A 21,791-nucleotide genomic window follows, 5' to 3' on the forward strand; every position below is an offset into this window, starting at 1 on the left:
CAGGGTTTACTTCCTCTTTAAAATCAGTGGGCACAAAAATATGTGGCCAGTGGGAAAAATGTTTCATACATTGGATGGTGTCAGTAGGGCAGTGGACTGTGTCAGTAGTTTCTTTTATTTTTCTGTATTTATTTTTTTACAATTTTACTTATTTTGAATTTTTTCACAATGTTTTTTTTTGGGAGGGGGGATTGAGGCAGTGAACAATATTGGTAGGGCGGGGACCCCTGACATCTACCCTTTGAGACAGAGAAAGGGACTGAGGACAGATATTACCCAGTCCCTTTCTCAGCAGCGTCAGCATTGAAAATGAATGAACAGGAGACAGCAGCAACAGTGGAGACAATTTACATATCTGTATTGCAGTGGTGTGTTTAGCTCTTCAGCTTTAAGTCTAAAGTGATTTGGCACACCCGGATCCTCCTACAGGGCAGAGTTTAAAGATCATTCTAAACCACTTCTTGTTTTATTCTGTGTCATACTACATTATATTCTTTGGAGAAAATGTTGACATACTCTACCAAGCACTAGAAAGGTACGATAAGATTCAATTATCTTAAGGCCAGGTTTACAATCGTATACCATCTGTGCAAGCTTTTGTACATTTCATTGTTTAAGAACATACTTCAATTTGCTGAGTGTGATGAATGTCTGCAAATGCAAAACAATGACTACATTCGTTTTAGAATTCCACTGTCATTTAAAAGCATGTTTGTATTATTTTTCACACCTAACAATGAAGCAGAAATTTAAGTTAACATGGTATACACGTTATACTTGCCCTGATATATCAATACCAATATTTGAAAAATATTTTATAGGTATAGCACGCAAGCAGTCTCCAAAACTTTTCTTCCTAAGAGATCTGTAATCCTTTTCTTGGCATACACAGAGAAATGTGATCTATTGAGCCTTGAATATTTTTTTTGTACATCTATTCTTCTTAAGCACATTCCATGCAAACTGCACAATGGCAGTAAAGAAACCGAGCAGCTAATATGTCCTTACATATAATGTAGAAGTGTTGAGACTTGAAATGTTTGTCAGACTGTTCCTTGTTTTTTTGTGTTGTAAACCTAAGTACTCAGTATGCTGTAAGAATATTACAATTGTGCCAAAATTACTTTAATCATATACAGTGTCTCCTGGCAAGACTGTAGCAAATATTTACACATATTGCACTAACATAAGCACATTCTTTATATGAATTAGCACAGTGCCCCTGCAGTCTGCCCCCCCCCCACTTCTAATATCACTCTTCCCTATTCTAGTCTCTGCCTCCCCTTCACAGGTCTCCTACTTTTGGAAGGCCAGAAGCTGTGATCAGTCTGTGTATCCTCTCCCGACTCCCCCGCCCGCTTGACAATGTCATCCTATCACCAGGACAGTGGGTTGGTAGGTGCTCTCCACTCCAATCTGCAGCTCCTCCTGCCCCCTGCCCTGCTGGCTGGATGGCATAATCGGCAGGGTGGGCAGTGGAGCTGTGAGAGGACACACAGGCATGGCTGCACAGCAGGAGGTAAGTGGCAACCGCTGTCTGTGATAGCTCTGTGCGGACCATGGTCACCGCTCATCTCCTGCTGTGCGGCCTCGTCATCAACAGGCCACAGACTGGCACTGGTCTGCAACCTGGGTGTTGGGGACCCCTGAACTGGCCCATACACTCTCATCAGCAGTCATACTTAAATATCACAAAATCCACACCAGCAGACTCTATCAGCCTAGTGTATATTGAACTAATAATAGAGTTGAGAATTGTGGGGATGAAAACCTCTGTAAAGTTGGAAGGATTACTATAGTGGTTTGCAAGTATATGGCTTTCTCACCCTGCAAGAGATCTCCAGAGGTACTTCAACAGCTCATGATAATTGATCATTTTTTGTGACCTATTAGTAATAATTGATGGTACCTGCATAGCTCTGGTGCAAACAAAACATCACAAATAAGGGGATACACTGTACCATCCCTTCTTAGTCAGTAACAGTCAGTAACCAATGACACCAATAATTATTGTAAGGTGGCATTCTTCTCACTAACCATCATTTTATAGGTCATTCTCCCCACTGACTACCAACGTTAGGACCATTCTTCCCCCTGATTACCAATCTAAAGGCCATTCTTCTCCCTATCCATGTAAGGGGAGCATTCTCTTACCGACCACCAACATAAGGGCTCATGTATACATTGCTTTTGTTTGAGAAATGGTTTCTTCCACATACAAGTTGATTGCACCTACAAAGAAGTTTGATGCAACTCAGAAGCAGCTTACAGCAACTCATTGAACAAATGAAAAACAAATTAAAACAACTCAAAAGAGAGACAAAGCATAATGCATTTGACTAACTTCTGAGTCTAAAGTCTGTCTACACAAGCCCTAGGAGGGTCCTTCTCTCACTAATGGAAGTAAGCACACCACTGACTACCAATGAGAAGGCCATTCTTCTCACCAACTATCAATGCAAGAAGAGGAGTTGAGTAAAGTTACATTAGCATACAGTTGATTTATTCAATGAGTAAAAGGAGCAAATTGCACAGTGTACAGTGCTGATAATCACAACTAGCAACTTTCTGAGGCCCCTGTCAATCAGGCGCTCTCCGCTGATCCCCGCTGAGCAGACGGAGGACATGGACACAGTCCCACTCTCCTCTATGGGGCAATCAGATAGAAACAAACCGCCTGTCTGGTTCTATCTGATGTCATTCTATCCGATCCTCTGTGCCGATAGAAAATAGGACCACCACCTATCTGTTTTTGGCAGACAGGAAGGGATCGGGTGGCAGGGGGGTTGTCAGCTGACATGTGTCTACTGACATCTATCGCTCCATAAACGGGAAAATGCAGGGTCCGATCAGGTTTGCCTGAAAAACTGACAGGTGGACCTGATTGGACAGCCGCGTGAAAGGGGCCTAAAGCCAGACCATTACAAAATGTATATTAATGGGCTGTTAATGGTACTACTCTGCACTCTGCTTCTTTTATTGGTTTATTTTAATAAACCCCTTAGGGCAGATTTGCACCAATGTGGTCCATTGTGGTGCATTAACACATGTATCACAGAAGGGATCACTCTCATATTCTTATTAGGGATTTCAGCATTTTCCCCCAAATGTAACATAGAGCAGATCCAACTCTGGCCAATTAGAATAGAGAATAGTTGCCAGTGTAGTTCTGTGGCATTCAAATTTTGAATCCAACATCTTTTTATTTTATAGATACTCTGCTTTCAAGTAAATATAGTTTTGGAGCCTACTTGAGTTTTTATAAGCCAATTATCTAACTTACAATACTACAACGTGCGCTTCCTCACTTTAGAGCCATGTACATCTGCACTCTTTGCCACTGCATCAATGCATACGTCTTCTCTCTCTGCCACTGCACTGATGTGCACGTTTCAGTCTCTGCCACTGCACCAACAAACACATTCATATTTTTCCCATTCAACAAAACATCACTTTTGCGAGTAGACATATTCAAAGAACAATCCAAAAAGAGAGCTCAAGCTTGCTCTTTCCCCCTGTTTCCGCCACCCCAAACAAACAATCCATTCACCTTTATCCAAACCTTGCTTTGAAAACAAAGAAAACATTCCCTGCTCACTTCAAAATCACCACATCATAAAAAAAAAACATTTTTTACGAATTCTGGAACCAGCATGGGCAATGTGATTTTTTTTTCCTTCTCAATAACAGAACCACAAATCACTGTGCTAGCCCATTCCTGATCCTATTTTGCAGAATAAGTTTGTCTTTCCTAATATGGCTGTGCTACTGGGCATGAACAGTAGGTTCTGCTGTGCCAGATGTTTGCTACAGGCCTCATTTAGTTGTACACTGCTTCTGGCACTGCTGTAGCCGATTATATCAGCCTGACACTGTTTCTCTGGTGCCCAGCTATTAGAATTCCCCAAAGTTATGTAGACCTTTGATCAGAATGGAGCCTGGCAGGCAGCAACAAGCAGTGCCAGGACAAGGTCCTCTGTACCTAAGAAGGAGGCACCACAGTGTGCCCTTCACCCAAGCTGAGACAAGTGGGGCTTGCACATTCGCATATACAAATGCCAGGCAATCCTTGCCACTCTGTGTGATGAAATGTGTTGTCATTCTAAACGAGTGGTGACAGGTGCTGTGGGGCACTGCAGTACCCAACAGTGTCCATGGCAAAAAAAGGGGGAGTTCTTGTTTCCATTGTGTTGCTTGGCATTATCAACCACTTCCAAAAAAGGCTGCCTTAATGCAACACGCTTCACTGCCTTAACACAATACTGCCCAAAATAAAAATGTGATAGGACTACAATAGGATTGCAATAGATTGTATAGGCATGGAGAGGCGCTAAAAGATTCCATATTCTAACTAGCTTATGTACTAATTATAACAAATACAACTGTGATTTTTGATGTTTCAGTAACAATGGCTGTGAAAGTGGCTATAATTGGTGCAGGTTGCAGTGGACTTGCAGCCATCAAATGTTGTCTGGAAGAAGGCCTGGATCCTACATGTTTTGAAAAAAGTGATGATATTGGAGGACTCTGGAAATACTCTGTAAGTTAATATAATATTCTGTATGATTATACGTGTCTAATGACCATCTCACTTGCTTTAATTTGTTTAGGAATGTTCTAATTAAATCAAGTATGTTTTTTAGATCATTGGCAAGAATTTTATGAAAGGTAAAGCGTATCTAAACCTAAGAACAATCATCGATGGCAGTTCCCCAGTTCTTAGATGTGGTTGCTGCAATCATTATCTTTTTGTTCTTAATTTTAACCTGCCATTAACACAATTTTTCTACTGAATTTGTCATCTGTTGCTAGGATACAATAAACACACCCTCTGAAAAAGAATCATAGTTGCTTGAAAATTCGTTTGGGGAAGGCTACTTTCTACATCTGCGCACTCTTGTTTCCACAATAGTGATAATAATCATTTATTCCTTATCATTATTTGTTAATATTTACAACATGGGCATGTGTCTATGTGTCAAATGTTCTAGAAGTCATTCGTTGCATATGTAGTGCCCCCCTGGGTCTACTGGGTACCTCCAGCTACAGGGAGTGGGCTTACATTCACTTCAAGGTTGAGTCCATGGCTATAATCGGAAGTTGAATAGAATACCTTGAATACCTCGATAAGTCTCTCTCACAGACTTGGCAGCCAGGAGCACTCTTGGATAAGTCCTTCTCACAGACTTAGCAGCCAGGAGCTAGTTACCTTGTTTAGATTGTAGAACAGCTTAACAGTACCAGAACCTTTATGCCGACCCAGCGGTACTGTAAGGGTAGTTTAGATATATGACTCCAAATGAGTCACCAGGCCCTTCTGAGAGACCAGCCTTCATCCTAGCTCTCTCCAGCAAGGGTCCTCCCCTGGATCTCCTCAGCTTGGCTCGGCTTCCTCCATATAGGCAAGACAGCCTAAGGACCACCTCAGGATTAGTAGGCCCCAGACAGGCTTCTGGGCCTACTGCAGAAGATGCAGCAGCACAGCCTCAGGCCAGAAGGGCCCGATGTAGCAAACTGACTAGAGCACATGGCATCTGCCCAAAAAATACCCCTTCTTAGAATGCACAGTGGCCAGGAACCTCCTACTGGTCTGTTTCCGGAAAAAGAATATTCATTACAGCTCAACCTAGTTGTAATTCTGACACTGTCCTGTGGTACCAATGACACCTACTGGCAACAGTGGGGAATGCAGAACACAGTGAAGTTTAGAACAGAACCAAATATACATAAAATCTGAGCTGTTTACAGAACAGCCAAAAAATAAATTTACACTATAGCCCCATTTTTAGGAACAGGGGGCTACACAAACTACAGACATGTTAGTTTTGAGCAACTTGCAGCAAGTGATTGGTGAGTAATTTGTACTAATTGACAGCTTGTGAGGCCCAGACTTGGATTGCCATTTTTTTTAACACAGGTGTATTGTCTTCTATGAACCCATGCACACAGCTGCATGAAGGTCAATAAAGAAACTTGCTAATTCAGATCCAGATAACTTGCCTGTCTCTGGTCTTTTCTTGCATTTGTAAATAGTGAGAGCAGAAGCTCCTAAAATTTAAATCAGGGTTCTCCAAACTTTCTAAACAAAGGGCCAGTTTACTGTCCTTCAGACTTTAGGTGGGCCAGACAGTGGCCTGCGGGAATAGAATATTTTGCTGGCATCAGTGGGAGTAAACAGTTTCCCATAGTACCCCATTGTTGGTGTCAAAGGGAGAAATAGTGCCCATTGTTTGTCAGAGGCAGGAATTATTCTGCATTGTTGATGTCAGTGAGCAGAATAAAGTCTCAGATAAATGCAAGCAAAGGGCCGCATCTGGCCCCTGGGCCACAGATCGGAGAGCACTGACTTAAATCATCAGTAAGTTCTGCATAAGTATATAGTTACCAATGTTGTTGATTTCCTTTTCTCAAGTGTTTAAAAATGGTTGCATTATGGTGAAAAAGTCTCTACATTAAGGTAAAAAACCTTTTGTGATCAGTTTTCCCCCCAGCCCCCTTAAATACTTACCTGAGCCAGAGCTGTGCCCGTGAACACTCTCTCCACACTGAACATGGAGGCAGCAGCCATTGGCCCTTTCTGCTGTCAATCAAATCCTATGAGGAGGGAGCGGGGGTGTGTCAATGGACCACATAGCCTGGCTTGGGAGCAAGCCCACACATGTGCCCCCATAGCAAACGACTTTCTATGGGGGCACTCATAGAATAGGAGGAGCCAGAAGCGCCAGCAGGGGACCCCAGAAGAGGAAGTTCAGGTTGATTTGTGCAAAACCATTGAACAGAGCAGGTAAGTATGGCATTTTTGTTTTTAAAAAAAAAAAACAGAACTGTTATAATCACATTAAAATAAGAACAGCTCATGTTGCAACCAATCAAATTAAGCCATTCTAGTAAAATACCATTTCTAATTCTGTATAGTGAATTTGGTTGGTGGTCATGTGGTAATGCAGGCAGATGCTATTAATGATATTCTGATTTATAAAATTCCATATGCTTAATAGGAAACAGTAGAAGAAGGAAGAGCCAGTATCTACCAGTCTGTGTTTACGAATACCTCCAAAGAGATGATGTGCTACAGTGACTTTCCAATGCCAGAGGACTTCCCTGTATATCTTCATCATTCAAAGATCTTAGAATACCTTCACTTGTATGCAGAACACTTTAATCTGCTGAAATATATTCAGTTTCAGGTAAGTCTATCATTAGATAGATTACTATAACTGGTAATTGCGTGGTCATGCAATGCTGTACCCAAACAAAATTTGCGTCCTTTTTTTTCCCACAAATAGAACTTTCTTTTAGTGGTGTTTGATCACCTCTGCAGTTTTTATTTTTTTGCAATATAAACAAAAAAAAAAATTATATTTTCTATTTTTTTCTATAAAAAAATACAATAAAAAATTTTTTAGTCATACATTTAGTCATGCATTTAGGCCAAAAAGCATTCAGCCACATGTCTCGGGTAAAAAACCCCCCAAAAAAACAATTCAATAAGCGTATATTTATTGGTTTGTGCAAAAGTTATAGCGTCTACAAACTAGGGTACATTTTCTGGAATTTATGCAGCTTTTAGTTTATGATTGCCTCATTTCTTGAGGTGTTAAATGGCAGGGCAGTACAATATCCCCCCCAAATGACCCCATTTTGGAAATTAGACAACCCAAGGAATTTGCTGAGAGGCTTGTTGAGCACATTGAATCTTTTTTTTTTGTCACAAGTGATTAAAAAATGTAAAAAAAAATACATTTTTACACAAAGTTGTCACTGAAATGATATATAGCTCAAACATGCCATGGGCGGATTTGAAATTACAAAATACATTCTGCTTCTTCTCCTGAGTAGGGCGATACCCCATGAGTGAGACTTTTTGGCAGTCTAGCCGCGTACAGGACCCCGAAAACCAATTACCGCCTTCAGGAATTTTAAGGGCGTACATTTTTGATTTCACTCCTCACTACCTATTACAGTTTCGGAGGCCATAAGATGTCCAGATAGCACAACCACCCCCCCCCCCAAATTACCCCATTTTGGAAAGTAGATACCCCAAGCTATTTGCTGAGAGGCACCTGGCCTGATATCTGGCATCTTTGCTGAGAGGCATGTTGAGTCCATGGAATATTTTATATTTTGCCACAAGTTTCGGGAAAATTACAAGACATTTTTTTTTCACAATGTTGTGACTAAATGATATATTGCTCAAACATGCCATGAAAAAAATATGTGAAATTACATTCTACTGCTTCTCCTGAGTACAGGGATACCACATGTGTGAGCCTTTTTGGCAGTCTAGGCTTGAACAGGACCCCGAAACCCAATCACCGCCTTCAGGCTTTCTAAGGGCGTTGATTGGATTTCGGGGTCCTGTACATTAAATGTACATGTCATAAACAGAAGGATCAGGAAGTAAAGGGGTTAATGTATAGGTCACATACAGAGGGAGCATGAAGATGAAGGCAATAATCTGCAGATATGCAGATCACACACAGTGCTTACAGCAGAATTTACAAATACAAAGAAACCCTGTTTTGTGTTTTTGCATCATACCCTGTCTTTAACCTGGTCACTCCTAGGAGGATTTATATGGAATGAGCAGTAAGGCATGATGTTACAGGAGGCCACAATCAAGTATAGCAATATAGTCCCGATTGTAGCATTACATTATGTACTGTATCTTGTCAGCAGGTAAATAAAACAGTAAGGGCCTGTTCACACTAGAAAGCAGTAGCGGGAAACCCGTGTTCCCGTGTGGTCTCCGGCAATGCATTCCAATCGCGCTGCCCTTGCAACCTGCAACAAAATTACAGACACTCCAAATGCAGGTCGCAAATGCAGTGCGGAAGCCTGCACCGGATTGCATGGTACAAAAGTACCATGCGATCCTGTTGTAGTGCATTTCATAAAGTAGCGCATGCAAAATGAATGAGCTGAAATTGATCGGACTGCACAGAACTGTTCCTGTGTGATTCCAATGTATTTCCTAGTGTGAATGGGCCCTAAATGCTTATTTTAAAAAAAAAATCTATCTAAAATAAAATACATACAGAATCTAATAATGTCTTTTTAAAATAAAATAATTCAGAAAAATACTATGCATTCCTAATTACAGGAGCTTACTAAGAAAGTCCTGGCTCTGGGCCCATTAATGTCTTTAGTGCTCTTTTTTTTTCCCCTTCTTTTTAGTATACTTTTTATTGATTATTTTTCTTTTGTGCATACGTAACATAGAACTTATTTAACACTACAGAGTCATACAAAGCTCTTTGAACTTTAAATACCTGACCCTAGTAAAGGTCTATTGACCTGAAAAGATATTTCCCATGTTTTATTATTTAGTAAAGAAAAACCTAAAATTAAAGGTTATGTCTTCCTCTTAGTGAAAATTCCAAAAATGTCTCTATAAAAAAAACTGCAGTTTTATTAATGTAGCACCCTCCTGGGTTTAGGAAAGGATGTAAAGTAAACTTAGTTTGGTTCCACTGTAATCGACAGAGTATGGGTTGATTGGTTAGGGCTGCTCAGGGTTTCACAGGCTGCTGCTTTGCTACTTACCCCTGTATTTTAGAAAATTCAGGAAAGTAGTGGGAGGGAGAGCAGAGGGTGCAGTCTGAATATTTATGGAACTTCCACAAATTCCTGGAAAGGTGTGCCCAGAAGGCAGGGGAAGAGCCCATAAATAGTCTGTCAGGGGAAATTGTAGCATGCTGGTGTAAGGCCTTGCCTCTGAGGGCAAAAGCCAGTTGTAAGACACTGGGGTAGTAGTTGGGCTTAGCTGGAGGGCCCATTTAGAGAGCATCCCAGTAATCCAAGGGGTCAGAAGAGAGCTCACGGAAGGAGGGCAGGGAAGGAAGCTGTCGGGGGGAGCCCAGGGAGTCTTCATCTCCTTCACGGGGAAAGAGCCTGGTGGATATCAGCAGAAGGCAAGCTATGATCCAGTGGCTGAAACAGTACTCTATAGTGCTTTAGTCTTTGGGAGGAACACAGATTACAGGTGGCATAGAGATTCTAAGGAACAGTTGCTGGGGGAAGTACAGCCTAAAGTGTGCCAGTGCAGCTAAGCAGGGGTGCAATATCGTTCAGGTGCAGCTGAAGGTGTATAAGACTTTTGTCAAGAACCGGACAAGTGCAGCCAATAAATTTGTAGTCCTCAATTTGTTCAAGTTCTACAGTTCCGGGGTATCCCATACCCCTATCCAAGTTCATTGTTCCCCAATAAAAAACACAAAAAAAATCCTAGACTGATTCTTGAGCCAGAAAAAGTATGGAAAATTCTGTGTGCCTGGCTGTGTGTGTGCTAAGAGGTGGAAATAGGCCCAGACTACCAGTGGATTTCTAGGGGGTGCATTACTTTAACCAGCATCTGTAAGTTAATTATATTTCTTCATGTTTTCTGATTCCATGCAGACTGAAGTTTGTAGTGTGAAGCAAAGTGAGGATTTTACTACTAGCGCACAATGGGATGTTGAAATTGAAACACACGACAATGAAAATGTGAAAAGGAAAGTTATGATTTTTAATGCTGTAATTGTCGGCAATGGACATTATAACGACCCTTACATGCCACTAAACAGTTTTCCAGGTGAGTTTTACAAATACACATAAAATTCTGAATTATACAAGGTATAGAGTAATCTGAAAACTACATTATCAAATGAGCATTTCAAAAACAAGGTGAAACTTGGGCTTTGTAAAAACTGATGTATTTTACTACTTGTCAATTAATCTGCACCATGGCGTTGACACCAAGGCAACTAAGAATGTATTTTTTTATTTTTTTATTTTTTATTTAAGAAAGTAAGAAAGGCAATTTCCATATATATATACGCATGTAGAAGTATACACGTGATACACTGACAATAACTTACAATTAGAGCATAGTTGTGTCAAAGGGGTTATATAAGTGGACTGGAGTCACTCAACAAAGAGAAGAGCTCCTGACATTAATCGACCGTAGTATTAATCTTTACTGAAAAGGGAAGTAAAGAAATTTGAATTTAAAGGGAAGCTTTAAAGTATTTTCAAAGATCACATTTTAGCTGTTATTAATCATCCTAGCTCAGCTTGTTCTAAAAATAATATATACACAGTAAAAAAACGCTGCTTTATTAAGAACAAAAAAACTTTCGGTTTGAGTTGTGTCTTAACAAGCCATTCTATTGTCAGAATATTTGTTTTTCTCTGCAGGTATAGAACATTTCAAAGGCAACTACATTCACAGTCGTTTCTATAAAACAAGTGAAAAATATCATGGGAGGACAGTTTTAGTTGTAGGCACTGGAAATTCAGCTGGAGATATATCAGTGGAACTTAGTCACTCTGCAAAACAGGTTTCCATTTTGCTTATCCTACTTGTTTTAAACAGCTCATGCCCTTTCTTTTAATTTTTTATTTTTTTTTGTAATATCTTTTATGGCAAAGATTGGATTTTAAGTTTCTGTGACACTACAGATCTGTGCTTACAATGGTGTAAGGATCAGCTGCACATTGTTTTGTGGTTGATTGCAAAATAGGGGCAGTGACTACTAGAACACACTAGTTCTTTCAGGTTTTCTCTTATTTTTTTAGTGTAGCTTATTAAATGCATTCAAAGTTTACAGGAATATATGCTCTTATATTACATTCGGTTACAAAATCTAAACCTAATTGAAGTCAATTGAAACCAAATGTTAAAAATAAAATGGTACTGACATTTTCTAGGCTAATAGGCAAGGAATTGTTAAAGAAATCATTAGAGAGGGGCTGGACCCTGGGGAAAATGTGCCAGAGCAAAAAAATGCAAAAAACATTAGAAAATATTTGATTTGGCAGTGAGTATCAATTTGAATAACACTTAAAAAGTAACATTAAAAATGCAAAATTCCTTTAAATAACATACCTGGGGGATGTCCTTAACCTGGCTGTGAAGCGGTGTATCTGTACGATGTATACAACCTACAACTAAACTGATATTTACAAAGAAAATGCAGTTTAAATTGCTGGTAAATGGCAGCTTCTGCCTCTTATCTTTGTAAATAAAGCAGCAGTGGCTTCCCTTCATTTATACCATAAACTTTTATTCAAGATAATGATCTGACATGAATTTCAAGGGGGACCACCATACACACAAAAAAAATGGTGTGGGGTTCCCTAAATTCCATACCATAAAAATGAGTGTGAGCGCCCCTCCAAACCTATACCAGACCCTTATCTGCAGCCTGGAAGGCCAGGAAAGGGGGGCTTTCATGTGGCTCCCCTTCTGAAGTATACCAGGCCATATGAGCCGAACACCCCCCGGTTCGGTTCACATCCAGAACATGCGAACAGGCAAAAAATTAGTTTGAACACACAAACACCGTTAAAGTCTACGGGACACGAACATGAATAATCAAAAGTGCTAATTTTAAAGGCTTATATGCAAGTTGTTGTCATAAAAAGTGTTTGGGGACCTGGGTCCTGCCTCAGGGGACATGTATCAATGCAAAAAAAGTCAGTTTTTTCAGGAGCAGTAATTTTAATAATGCTTAAACAGTCTGAAAGCAAAATTACATTTCTAAAGGAAAAAAGTCATTTAAGACTACTCAAGGCTATAATGAATTGTTGGTCCCGGAAATACACATAGAAGCCATTAAAAAATAAAAAACGGCATGGGATTCCCCCACAGGGAAACCCTGAATCAAAATTTAAAAAAAATATGTGGAGGTCCCCCCAAATTCCATACCAGGGCCTTCAGGTCTGGTATGGATATTAGGGGGAACCCCGTGCCAAAATTAAAAAAAAATGGCATGGGGGCCCCCCTCAAAATACATATGAGACCCTTTAGGCTTGGTATGGATTTTAAGGGGAACCCCATGCCAAAATGAAAAAAACATGGTGTGGGTCCCCCCCAAAAAATCCATACCAGACCCTTATCTGAGCAGGCAACCTGGCAGACCGCAGGAAAAGAGGAGGGGACAAAAGAGAAACTCCCCTCCTTAACCGTACTAGGCCACATGCCCTCAACATTGGGAGGGTGCTTTGGGGTAGCCCCCAAAGCACCTTGTCCCCATGTTGATGGGGAGAAGGGCCTCATCCCCACAACCCTTGCCCGGTGGTTGTGGGGGTATGCGGGAGCGGGGGGCTTATCGGAATCTGGAAGCCCCTTTAACAAGGGGACTCCCAGAACTTGCCCCCCATGTGAATTGGTAATGGGGTAAAAATGTACCCCTACCATTTCACAAAAAGTCTCAAAAATGTTAAAAAAGACAATAGATGTTTTTTGACAATTCGTTTATTAATGTCTTCTTCTTTCCCCGCTTCTTCTTCCATCTTCTTCTGGTCTTCCTTCGGTGTTCTTCTTCTTCCTCCATATTGTTCTTCCCCTCTTCTTCCTCTGCTTCTTCCTCTGGTCTTCTCGTCTGGCATCTTCCTCCGGCTTCTTCTTCTCTGCTTTGTCCTCCAGACGATCCACCTCAACATGTCCCCTGACGCAGGATCTAGGTCCCCAAACACTTTTTATGACAATAACTTGCATATTAACCTTTAAAATTAGCACTTTTGGTTTTTCCCATAGACTTTTATAAGGTGTTTCATGGCTTTTGAATTTGTTGTGAAAACCCCAAATTATTCGCTATTCGGCGAACAGCCAATGTTTGAGTCAAACTCATGTTTGACCCAAACATAAAGCCCATCCCTAGTCCCCTGAGCCCCCACCCTGTGTTCAGACTGAAATGAAATTTCATCCCTAGTTGTAGCCTATCTTCATTACATTTGATTTAACTGTTTGGGAATTTTAGGTTTGTTGGTACTGGTCCTCAAATGAAAATTCTAATGCAAAAAGCAGTAAAAATGTTAATTCTAAATTATTACAGTGTATCTGCAATGGCTTATTCAATATTATATTCCTTAGGTTTACCTAAGTACCAGACATGGATCCTGGGTGGTCAGCCGTATTTCTCGTGGTGGTTTTCCCATTGACATGACAATGTCAAGACGCTGCGCTGTGTGGATCAAAAACCTACTGCCAAATATGCTTGCTGCCAAGATAACTGAGAAGATTATGAGTGGGTGGTTTGACCATTCAAACTTGGGCTTGGAACCTAAATTCAGGTAGATTTAAGAATACATTCCCCTGTATAAGGCAAAAAATGCAGTAGCTGAATTATTTTATCTTCAGTGTAAGATTACAATTACATTGATTTTCATGAGTCACATCATACAGTATATACTACATGTGTTCAATAATATAATAAAAAGTCAGACCATTTTACCACTGCAGCAATCTTAAAATATTTACACCTTTCCTATAGTGTTCTAACACTCCCACCAGACAGTACAACTCTCTGAACGAGCTACTTCCCACCCACAGTCAACTACCAGCACAAACTCCTGCAATGAATACTCCCCTCCACTAAACAGTGCTCCCCAGCCACTGTCACTGTGCACAACAGCATGCCCTAACCCTCAGCCTCTGGACCTGATAGCAGAACTCATATGTATGCCTCTGCTTTCACTATCATAAGCAGAAGCCATCACTGACAGATCACAGCAGCCATCTCTTTCTCACTAATCCGAGTCCTGTTTACACTGTGCAACCTGTCAGAGCTCAGGGAGCTATCTGAGTAAGAGACTTCTGCGGTGGCACAGAAGCTATTTATATACATTACAATTGGCTGTAAATCTTTTTACAATCAACTTTAGGTACCCACATTTTATTTAATGTAGCACCTTCCAGTGTGTACTAGAAATAATGTAGGTTATGTTAGAGTAGGTACATTCTAGTTAGCCTAAGCTGTTGAATCTGGGTCAGGGTTCAGTGACTCAGGGCTGGGTGACTCATCCTGACAGCTCCTCTGGTGCCTCCCCATGTTTCTGGAACATTGGAGAGTGTTCTAAAGCCAGTGGGCAGGAGGTTAGGAGGAGCTACCTGGAATATTTGTGAAGGCTCGGCCAATCCCCAGTAGTGGGCTGTCAGGGGGTAGAGCTTACCTCATAAATGGTCATGAGCCATGCCAGCAGGGGTAGTCAGATGGAATATGAAGATACAGTGCTGAGGAGGCTATTGGTGGCCCTCAGGGGTGCCCCTTAGTCTGAGGGGGGTTGTCATGCCTTGGGGCAGAGCACAGGTGCTGGAAGAATCCTGCCATAACACACGGGAGGAAGCCTTTCCTAGAGCCATGTGCAAGATCAAGATCAAGATGTGAGTAGATCAGCACTGCTTGGGACTAACAAGGAGGGGGACTACCACATGTAGCCAGTTTTTCCTGAAGCCAGCAGTGTGTTTAAATCTTCATCCTTCCCAAGTAGATCCCCTGAAAGTCAGCTGGGTGGGCTGGTGAAGAGTCAGCCTGGAGGACTGGTGTGGAGAGTTATCCTGGAGGGCTAGTGAAAGGGGCAGCTTCAGCAAGGTGGGTTGTTAGTGCCTGAAGAGGTGGTGCTGGGATCAGTAGCCACGGGAGGAAAAGTACAAGCTTATCACTGTGTTTTGCTACACAACAAGGGGCTTCGCGTTCCTGCTTGTAAAGAGCTATTGTTAAATCTTACTGAGAGCCTGTCAGATCAACTAACAGTGATCCAGCTGGAGCCAGCTTGCAAGTATGTGCAGGAGGAAAGTAGAGGAGACTGTATATAGACTGTATATAGGAAGATGTCCCTGAACTTATTGCTGAAGTTTTGCTAAAGTCAAGTGGGCATTCCCATAGCCTCACATCCCCATTCAAGTAAATAACCTCTGATAAATAACAAAAACAAAGTCACGGACTATTCCTTGACTGTGAAAGTTTGGTGTGCCTGGCTGTGCAGGAGTGAGGGATCCAAGTTCATCAGCAGTCCTCATGGGGGTGTGTATATGGGAAAAACTTGCACGCTACTATGTGAAAACCTAAAAAGTGAACATCAACAAACCATCAAAAAAAGGGAGTGTTAGACCCCATACACACTTTTTATGAAGATTTTTGTGTTCAGATTTACCCAAACCATATAATATGAGGTCAAACCTTAAGAGTTCCAATTTGTATGCAATCAGGCAGGCCCTTGCACTGCATGGTTTTGGTAAACCTGAAGACAAAAATCTGCAGAAAATCTAATAGTGTGTATGGGGTCTTAGTGTACTCAAAACACTAGATATGCAAGTAGAAAAACAGAAAATAATGGTGCGCTTGTTCAAAGAGTGAACAGTGAATATACTACTCCTAAAGACCAAATGCAACTGCTAAAAAATAAGGTGCAAAAAATAGTCCAAGTGAAAACTTAAATAAAAATAAAAATAAAGTGCAGTTTGTAAACAAAGTGACTGATAAGTCTATAACTTGATCGAAGAAGACCAAACATCAATCCAAGGAAAATATGTATAGATTGGCCGCTCACCTCCAGGAATAACAAAAAGGTCAAACAGGGCTCAACAAGTAACAGATGGGGAATCCTACTGATGCCCCTGCAAAGACCCCCTCCAGTACCAAGCCAAAACGAGACTCCAAATATGGTCCTGGGATCAGAATATCATGCGCTCACCATTGAATCTTCCCACGGATCTAAGCAGGCTCACTCCAGTAAAGTTGAGTCTTGTATAGCCTTCACTCAAAGAGAACAAAGACATCCATAGTGCAGTATTGGCAGTAAAAGTTTAACAAGTTTATTAAAAATCTGCTTACATCAAATCAGAAAAAATAAACAACGGGAAGCCTTTGTGACGTCACTTCCGGCAGAGAGTGTGTCACCACTCTTGTCTGTAAACTCTTTTGGACCATTTACCTGTTTGCCGTGTTTAAAAAGTTGACCATTGGCCTGAACTGACCAAGTTTGCAGAGAAGATTCTTTGCAAAGGGTCACACTGTTGAAGTATACAAATGGTGATATCTAAAGGACTGCACTAACTGTTGGCGCTATACAAATCCTGTATAATAATGTCTTATTGGCAAACTTTAGGAAGTTGTCTTTCCTCTAGTTCACATTATGTTTTTTTTTTTTTTCTGAAAAGGTTAAAACATCCAGTGGTGAATGATTATCTCCCAAGTCAAATCTTGCAAGGATCAATCAAGGTAAAACCTGGCATTACATCATTCTCAGAAACATCTGTCACCTTTGAAGATGGCACTATGGCTGAAGTGAATGAAGTTATTTTTGCTACAGGATATAGCTCTAAATTTCCCTTTCTTGATATAAAACTCATCAAACTTAATGACAATGATGTAACCTTATATAAATATGTTTTCCCAATTCATTTGGAAAAACCAACCATTGCTTTCTTAGGATTAGTACAACCCCTTGGACCAATTATGCCGACAGTTGAACTACAGGCTCGATGGGTGGCCAGAGTGTTTAAAGGTATGTGTTCAAGATACTATTGGGATTTACATCATGTCATATAAAAGAACACACTACATGTATACCTCAAATGAGATTCAGTCAGATTTAAAAAAAAAAACAGGATTATCAGTAAATTGTATTAAAGCTGTTTTGCCGGTGCCTGCATAAACTATATTTTTAAATAAATATTAAGAGCAAAATATATGTATTTGGCATGAATGTGAAGGTTTTCCTTAATCCAGGTCATGGTATAGTTATTAATGACTAGTCAGCTGGACTTGTCCTGTGATGAAGACTTTTCACCACTAATCAAAGTGACTTCTGCAGTTCAAATGAGTGTCAGGGACATATCTTCGCCAGTTATATATCCATATTATCCGTATGATAAGCAAAACAAAAAAAAGAAAAATACTGTACATGCTGATCCTGACAAAAATCTTGTGAGATTATAGCTTCCTGTACCCTCTGCCTCTCCTGACTGTTCTCAGTTAATATAATTTCCAGCTCTCTCTGTGCACGACAAAGCGAGGTGGAGCGGATAGGTGAAGGTGAGGTGTTCTGTAGTCCTGTCTTAGAGTGACAACTCTATTCCTCCATTGACGCAGTATGGTGAGTAGGGATGAGCTTCGTGTTCGAGTCGAACGTACGTTCGACTCGAACATTGGTCGTTCGTGCGTTCGGCGAATTCCGAACGTTTTGGCCGTTCGCGTCAAAATTCGAGTGACGCGCGCGCGGACCACAATGCACTGCGTTGGCGCAGTGCATTGCTGTCCGATGATTGGCCAAGCATGCACTGTGACCCCGCATGCTTGGCCAATCGCAGCGCCGGCAGCGAGGAGAGCCATGATTGGCCACAGGCATCCTGCCTGTGGCCAATCATAGCTCAGACTGTGTAGTGCACGCCCCACACTATATAAGGCCGCCTTTAAGGCGGCCTCCTGTAGTGTGTTACTTTGCATCTGAAGCAGTGGGTGTTCTGTGTACCTTCAACACAGTACACACCAATCGTTTTTGGCTGATTTCCTATCTTGCTGCTGTGTAGTGGTTGTTGTCTGTGCCCTGACTGCAGTATACACCACTATATTCACCTCACCTATATAGCTAGTGATCTAGCTTTAACCACTTAACAACTGCCCATTGCCGATTAACGGCTTCAGGGCGGTTGTTTAACTCAGAGAGGCCGTTAATTAACAGCCTCCCAGAATTCTGCTCTCGCGTGCCCCGAGGTGTGCGCACTCGAGAGCATCCGTGACCGCCGGGTCCATAGGACCCGGCGCATCACGGTAAACGGCCGCTCATAGCGGCCGTTTACCACGTGATTGCTCCGTCAAATGACGGAGTGATCACTTGGAAACAAACCGGCGTCATGTTATGACGCCTGTTCCTCCCTCCCCTTTCTGTACCGATCGGTACAGCGGAGGGGAAAGAGATCGGTGTCAGCAGCGATGTGGGCTGCATCTGCAGTGCCCACATCGCTCCTCACCGAATTTAACCCCTCAATTCCCTGCCAATACTCTGCAATACCAGTGCATACTCTGCAGTACCCTGCCATTACTCTGCAGTACCCCGCCATTACTCTGCAGTACCCCGCCATTACTCTGCAGTACCCCGCCATTACTCTGCAGTGCAGTACCCCGCCATTACTCTGCAGTGCAGTACCCTGCCATTACTCTGCAGTACCCCGCCATTACTCTGCAGTACCCCGCCATTACTCTGCAGTGCAGTACCCCGCCATTACTCTGCAGTGCAGTACCCCGCCATTACTCTGCAGTGCAGTACCCTGCCATTACTCTGCAGTGCAGTACCCTGCCATTACTCTGCAGTGCAGTACCCTGCCATTACTCTGCAGTACCCTGCCATTACTCTTCAGTACCCCCCATTACTCTGCAGTAACCCCCATTACTCTGCAGTACCCCCCAATACTCTGCAGTACCCTGCCATTACTCTGCAGTACCCCGCCATTACTCTGCAGTACCCCCCATTACTCTGCAGTAACCCCCATTACTCTGCAGTACCCCCCAATACTCTGCAGTACCCCCCATTACTCTGCAGTACCCCCCAATACTCTGCAGTACCCTGCCATTACTCTGCAGTACCCCGCCATTACTCTGCAGTACCCCCCAATACTCTGCAGTACCCGCCATTACTCTGCAGTACCCCCAATACTCTGCAGTACCCTGCTATTACTCTGTAGTACCCCGCCAATACTCTGTAATACCCTGCCATAAATTGCCATACCCAGCCATACTCAGAGATACCCAGCCATACTCGGTGATACCCTGAAGTACCCAGCCATAGACGCCCCCCACCCCTCACCGCCCTCTGGTGCTTCTACCAACTCGCCAGTACGATCAAAGCCAGAATCTTTTTTTTAATTTTTTATTTCAGGCTTCCCAGCCTAGAGGTGAGATGTGGGGTCATATTGACCCCCCGGATTTCACTGTAAAGAGGACCTGTCATCCCATATTCCTATTACAAGGGATGTTTACATTTCTTGTAATAGGAATAAAAGTGATCAAAAATATATTTTTGGGAAAAAAAATGTCAAACTAAAATAAAGTAAAATGAACAATAAAAAAATAAAATAAAAATTAAAGCGCCCATGTCCCCATGTGCTCGCATGTGCCACACATGTGAGGTATCGCCGAGAATGTTAGAGCGAGAGCAATAATTCTAGTCCTAGACCTCCTCTGCAACTCAAAACATGTAACCAGTAAAAAAATATTTAAAGCGTCGCCTATGGGGATTTTTTAAGTAGCGACGTTTGGCGCCATTCCACGGGCATGTGCAATTTTGAAGAGTGACATGTTTGATATCTATTTACTCAGCATAACTTCATCTTTCACTTTATGCAAACATTGGGCTAACAAGTGGTTAATAATAGAGCTAGTCTGCGTGCTCTGTACCCAGTACATACCGCTATAATATAGGGCAGGCCCCTACTTTCAAACATCCAACTTACAAACATCTCCTACTTGCAAATGCAAGGAGACAGCAGCAAGTGAGATGAAAAAAGATGGACGACAAAACAAAATTATACAGGGGTGATAACCCTTCCCTATGTTTTCCAAAAAGCTTAAAGATATTTTTTTTGACTGGAGCTACACTTTAAAAATGTACCGGTTGAAAATGACAAACAGATTCAACTTAACACAACAAACCTACACAGTCCCTGTCTTGTTTGCACCGCCTGTATACTGCTGTTCTGAGTATATAGGGCCTGGGGGCCACACGCATTTCCTTTTTTTAATATGGGTACGGGGTTCCCCTTAATATGTGTACAAGACCCAAATAGGCTGGTAATGGGCAGGGAGGGCTACCCATGCCATTTTTCTGAATGATTTTCAACCATATTGCAGGAACCAGATATAACATTAAAACCGCAAGCAGTTTTAAATGGTGTTATTTCCGTTTAATGTCATTTTGTGCAGGGACTGTTCTAAACACGGGAAACACGTGGCACTTCACAGGCATACTATAGACACCCCCCAGGCACCATATTTAAAGGAATATTTCACTTTTTTTTTTCACTTTAATCGTCATTAAAATCACTGCTCCCGCCAAAACGGTAGTTTTTAAAACTTTTTTTTGCAGTGACCCATGTCCCCTGAGGCAGGAGGCAGGTCACCAAACCCTTTTTAGCACACTATCTTCCATATTAGCCGTTAAAATTAGCACTTTCCAATTCGAACGTTCGAGTCCCATAGACTTCAATGGGGTTCTAACGTTCGTACCGAACGCGGGGGTCGTTCGCAAGTTCTGGTGCGAACCGAACCGGGGGGTGTTCGGCTCATCCCTAATGGTGAGTAGTAAAAAATAAGTTGTGCTGAATGTGGAAAAATCGCAAATCAAGTGACATATAGTGCATATAAATAAATAATTGAACAGTGAGCATTCAAAAAATTCATGAACACAGATACATGTTTATAAGTATATTGCACTGAGAAGTTGATAATTGCACCTCAGATGACACAAAAAAATAACCAATGTTTCTACGGTGGTCATCCAAAAGCAATGTGCATATACATAGTCCACTTAATGTATGATGGGTACTCAAATTGATAAATGTGTAGAAAGATGAATAAAGCTCAACGGCAAAAGGATTTTTTAACTGAGGGTATGTATTCCAATGTCCATTAACAATCGCTGGAGGTAGATTCAATGGAGAGAGGAAGACGGGTCTCAATCTGAATATGGACGAAAGCTCTATAAGTGTGAACCCTTACCAGAGAGCATGGACCCCCTCAAGAGCTGAGTCATCAGCACCAGCAGATTGAGCCCTCTGCAAGGACAAGTAGATCTTCCGATACCTCTGTACCTTTCCGAAGTCTTCCCGTGATGAGCGGAGATCACCCCAGCAGGATGCAGGGAAAGAGCCTGACACACAAACGCTACGATCTGAAAAAAATGCACTCGGGCTCAAAGCCACGAGTGTAAAAAATAAAAAGAACTCCAATAGTGAAGTATCGTTTGAAAAAACAGAAAGCCTTGAATGCTAGTTAAACAAGCCCCAGGAAGACATAAGGTATTACGAAACA

The 21,791-nt window shown here is 41.8% G+C and overlaps 1 protein-coding gene across 1 annotated transcript in view; it reads left to right on the plus strand.

The window, feature by feature from the left end:
• Positions 1 to 397: 397 nt before the first annotated feature.
• The window catches only part of LOC143928253 (dimethylaniline monooxygenase [N-oxide-forming] 2-like), a 34,495-nt gene continuing 13,101 nt past the window's right edge, over positions 398 to 21,791 (plus strand). The window contains exons 1-7 of the mRNA XM_077453015.1: positions 398 to 535; positions 4,404 to 4,540; positions 6,999 to 7,187; positions 10,399 to 10,573; positions 11,179 to 11,321; positions 13,859 to 14,058; positions 16,925 to 17,271. Of these exons, the coding sequence (XP_077309141.1) occupies positions 4,409 to 4,540; positions 6,999 to 7,187; positions 10,399 to 10,573; positions 11,179 to 11,321; positions 13,859 to 14,058; positions 16,925 to 17,271 (1,186 nt within the window). The 5' untranslated portion in view covers positions 398 to 535; positions 4,404 to 4,408. The remainder of the gene's footprint in view (positions 536 to 4,403; positions 4,541 to 6,998; positions 7,188 to 10,398; positions 10,574 to 11,178; positions 11,322 to 13,858; positions 14,059 to 16,924; positions 17,272 to 21,791) is intronic.

This window comes from Lithobates pipiens, unplaced genomic scaffold (genome assembly GCF_037356315.1).
Source record: "Lithobates pipiens isolate NorthernLeopardFrog02 unplaced genomic scaffold, aLitPip1_a1.2 Scaffold_23, whole genome shotgun sequence".
Taxonomy (NCBI): Eukaryota; Metazoa; Chordata; class Amphibia; order Anura; family Ranidae; genus Lithobates; species Lithobates pipiens.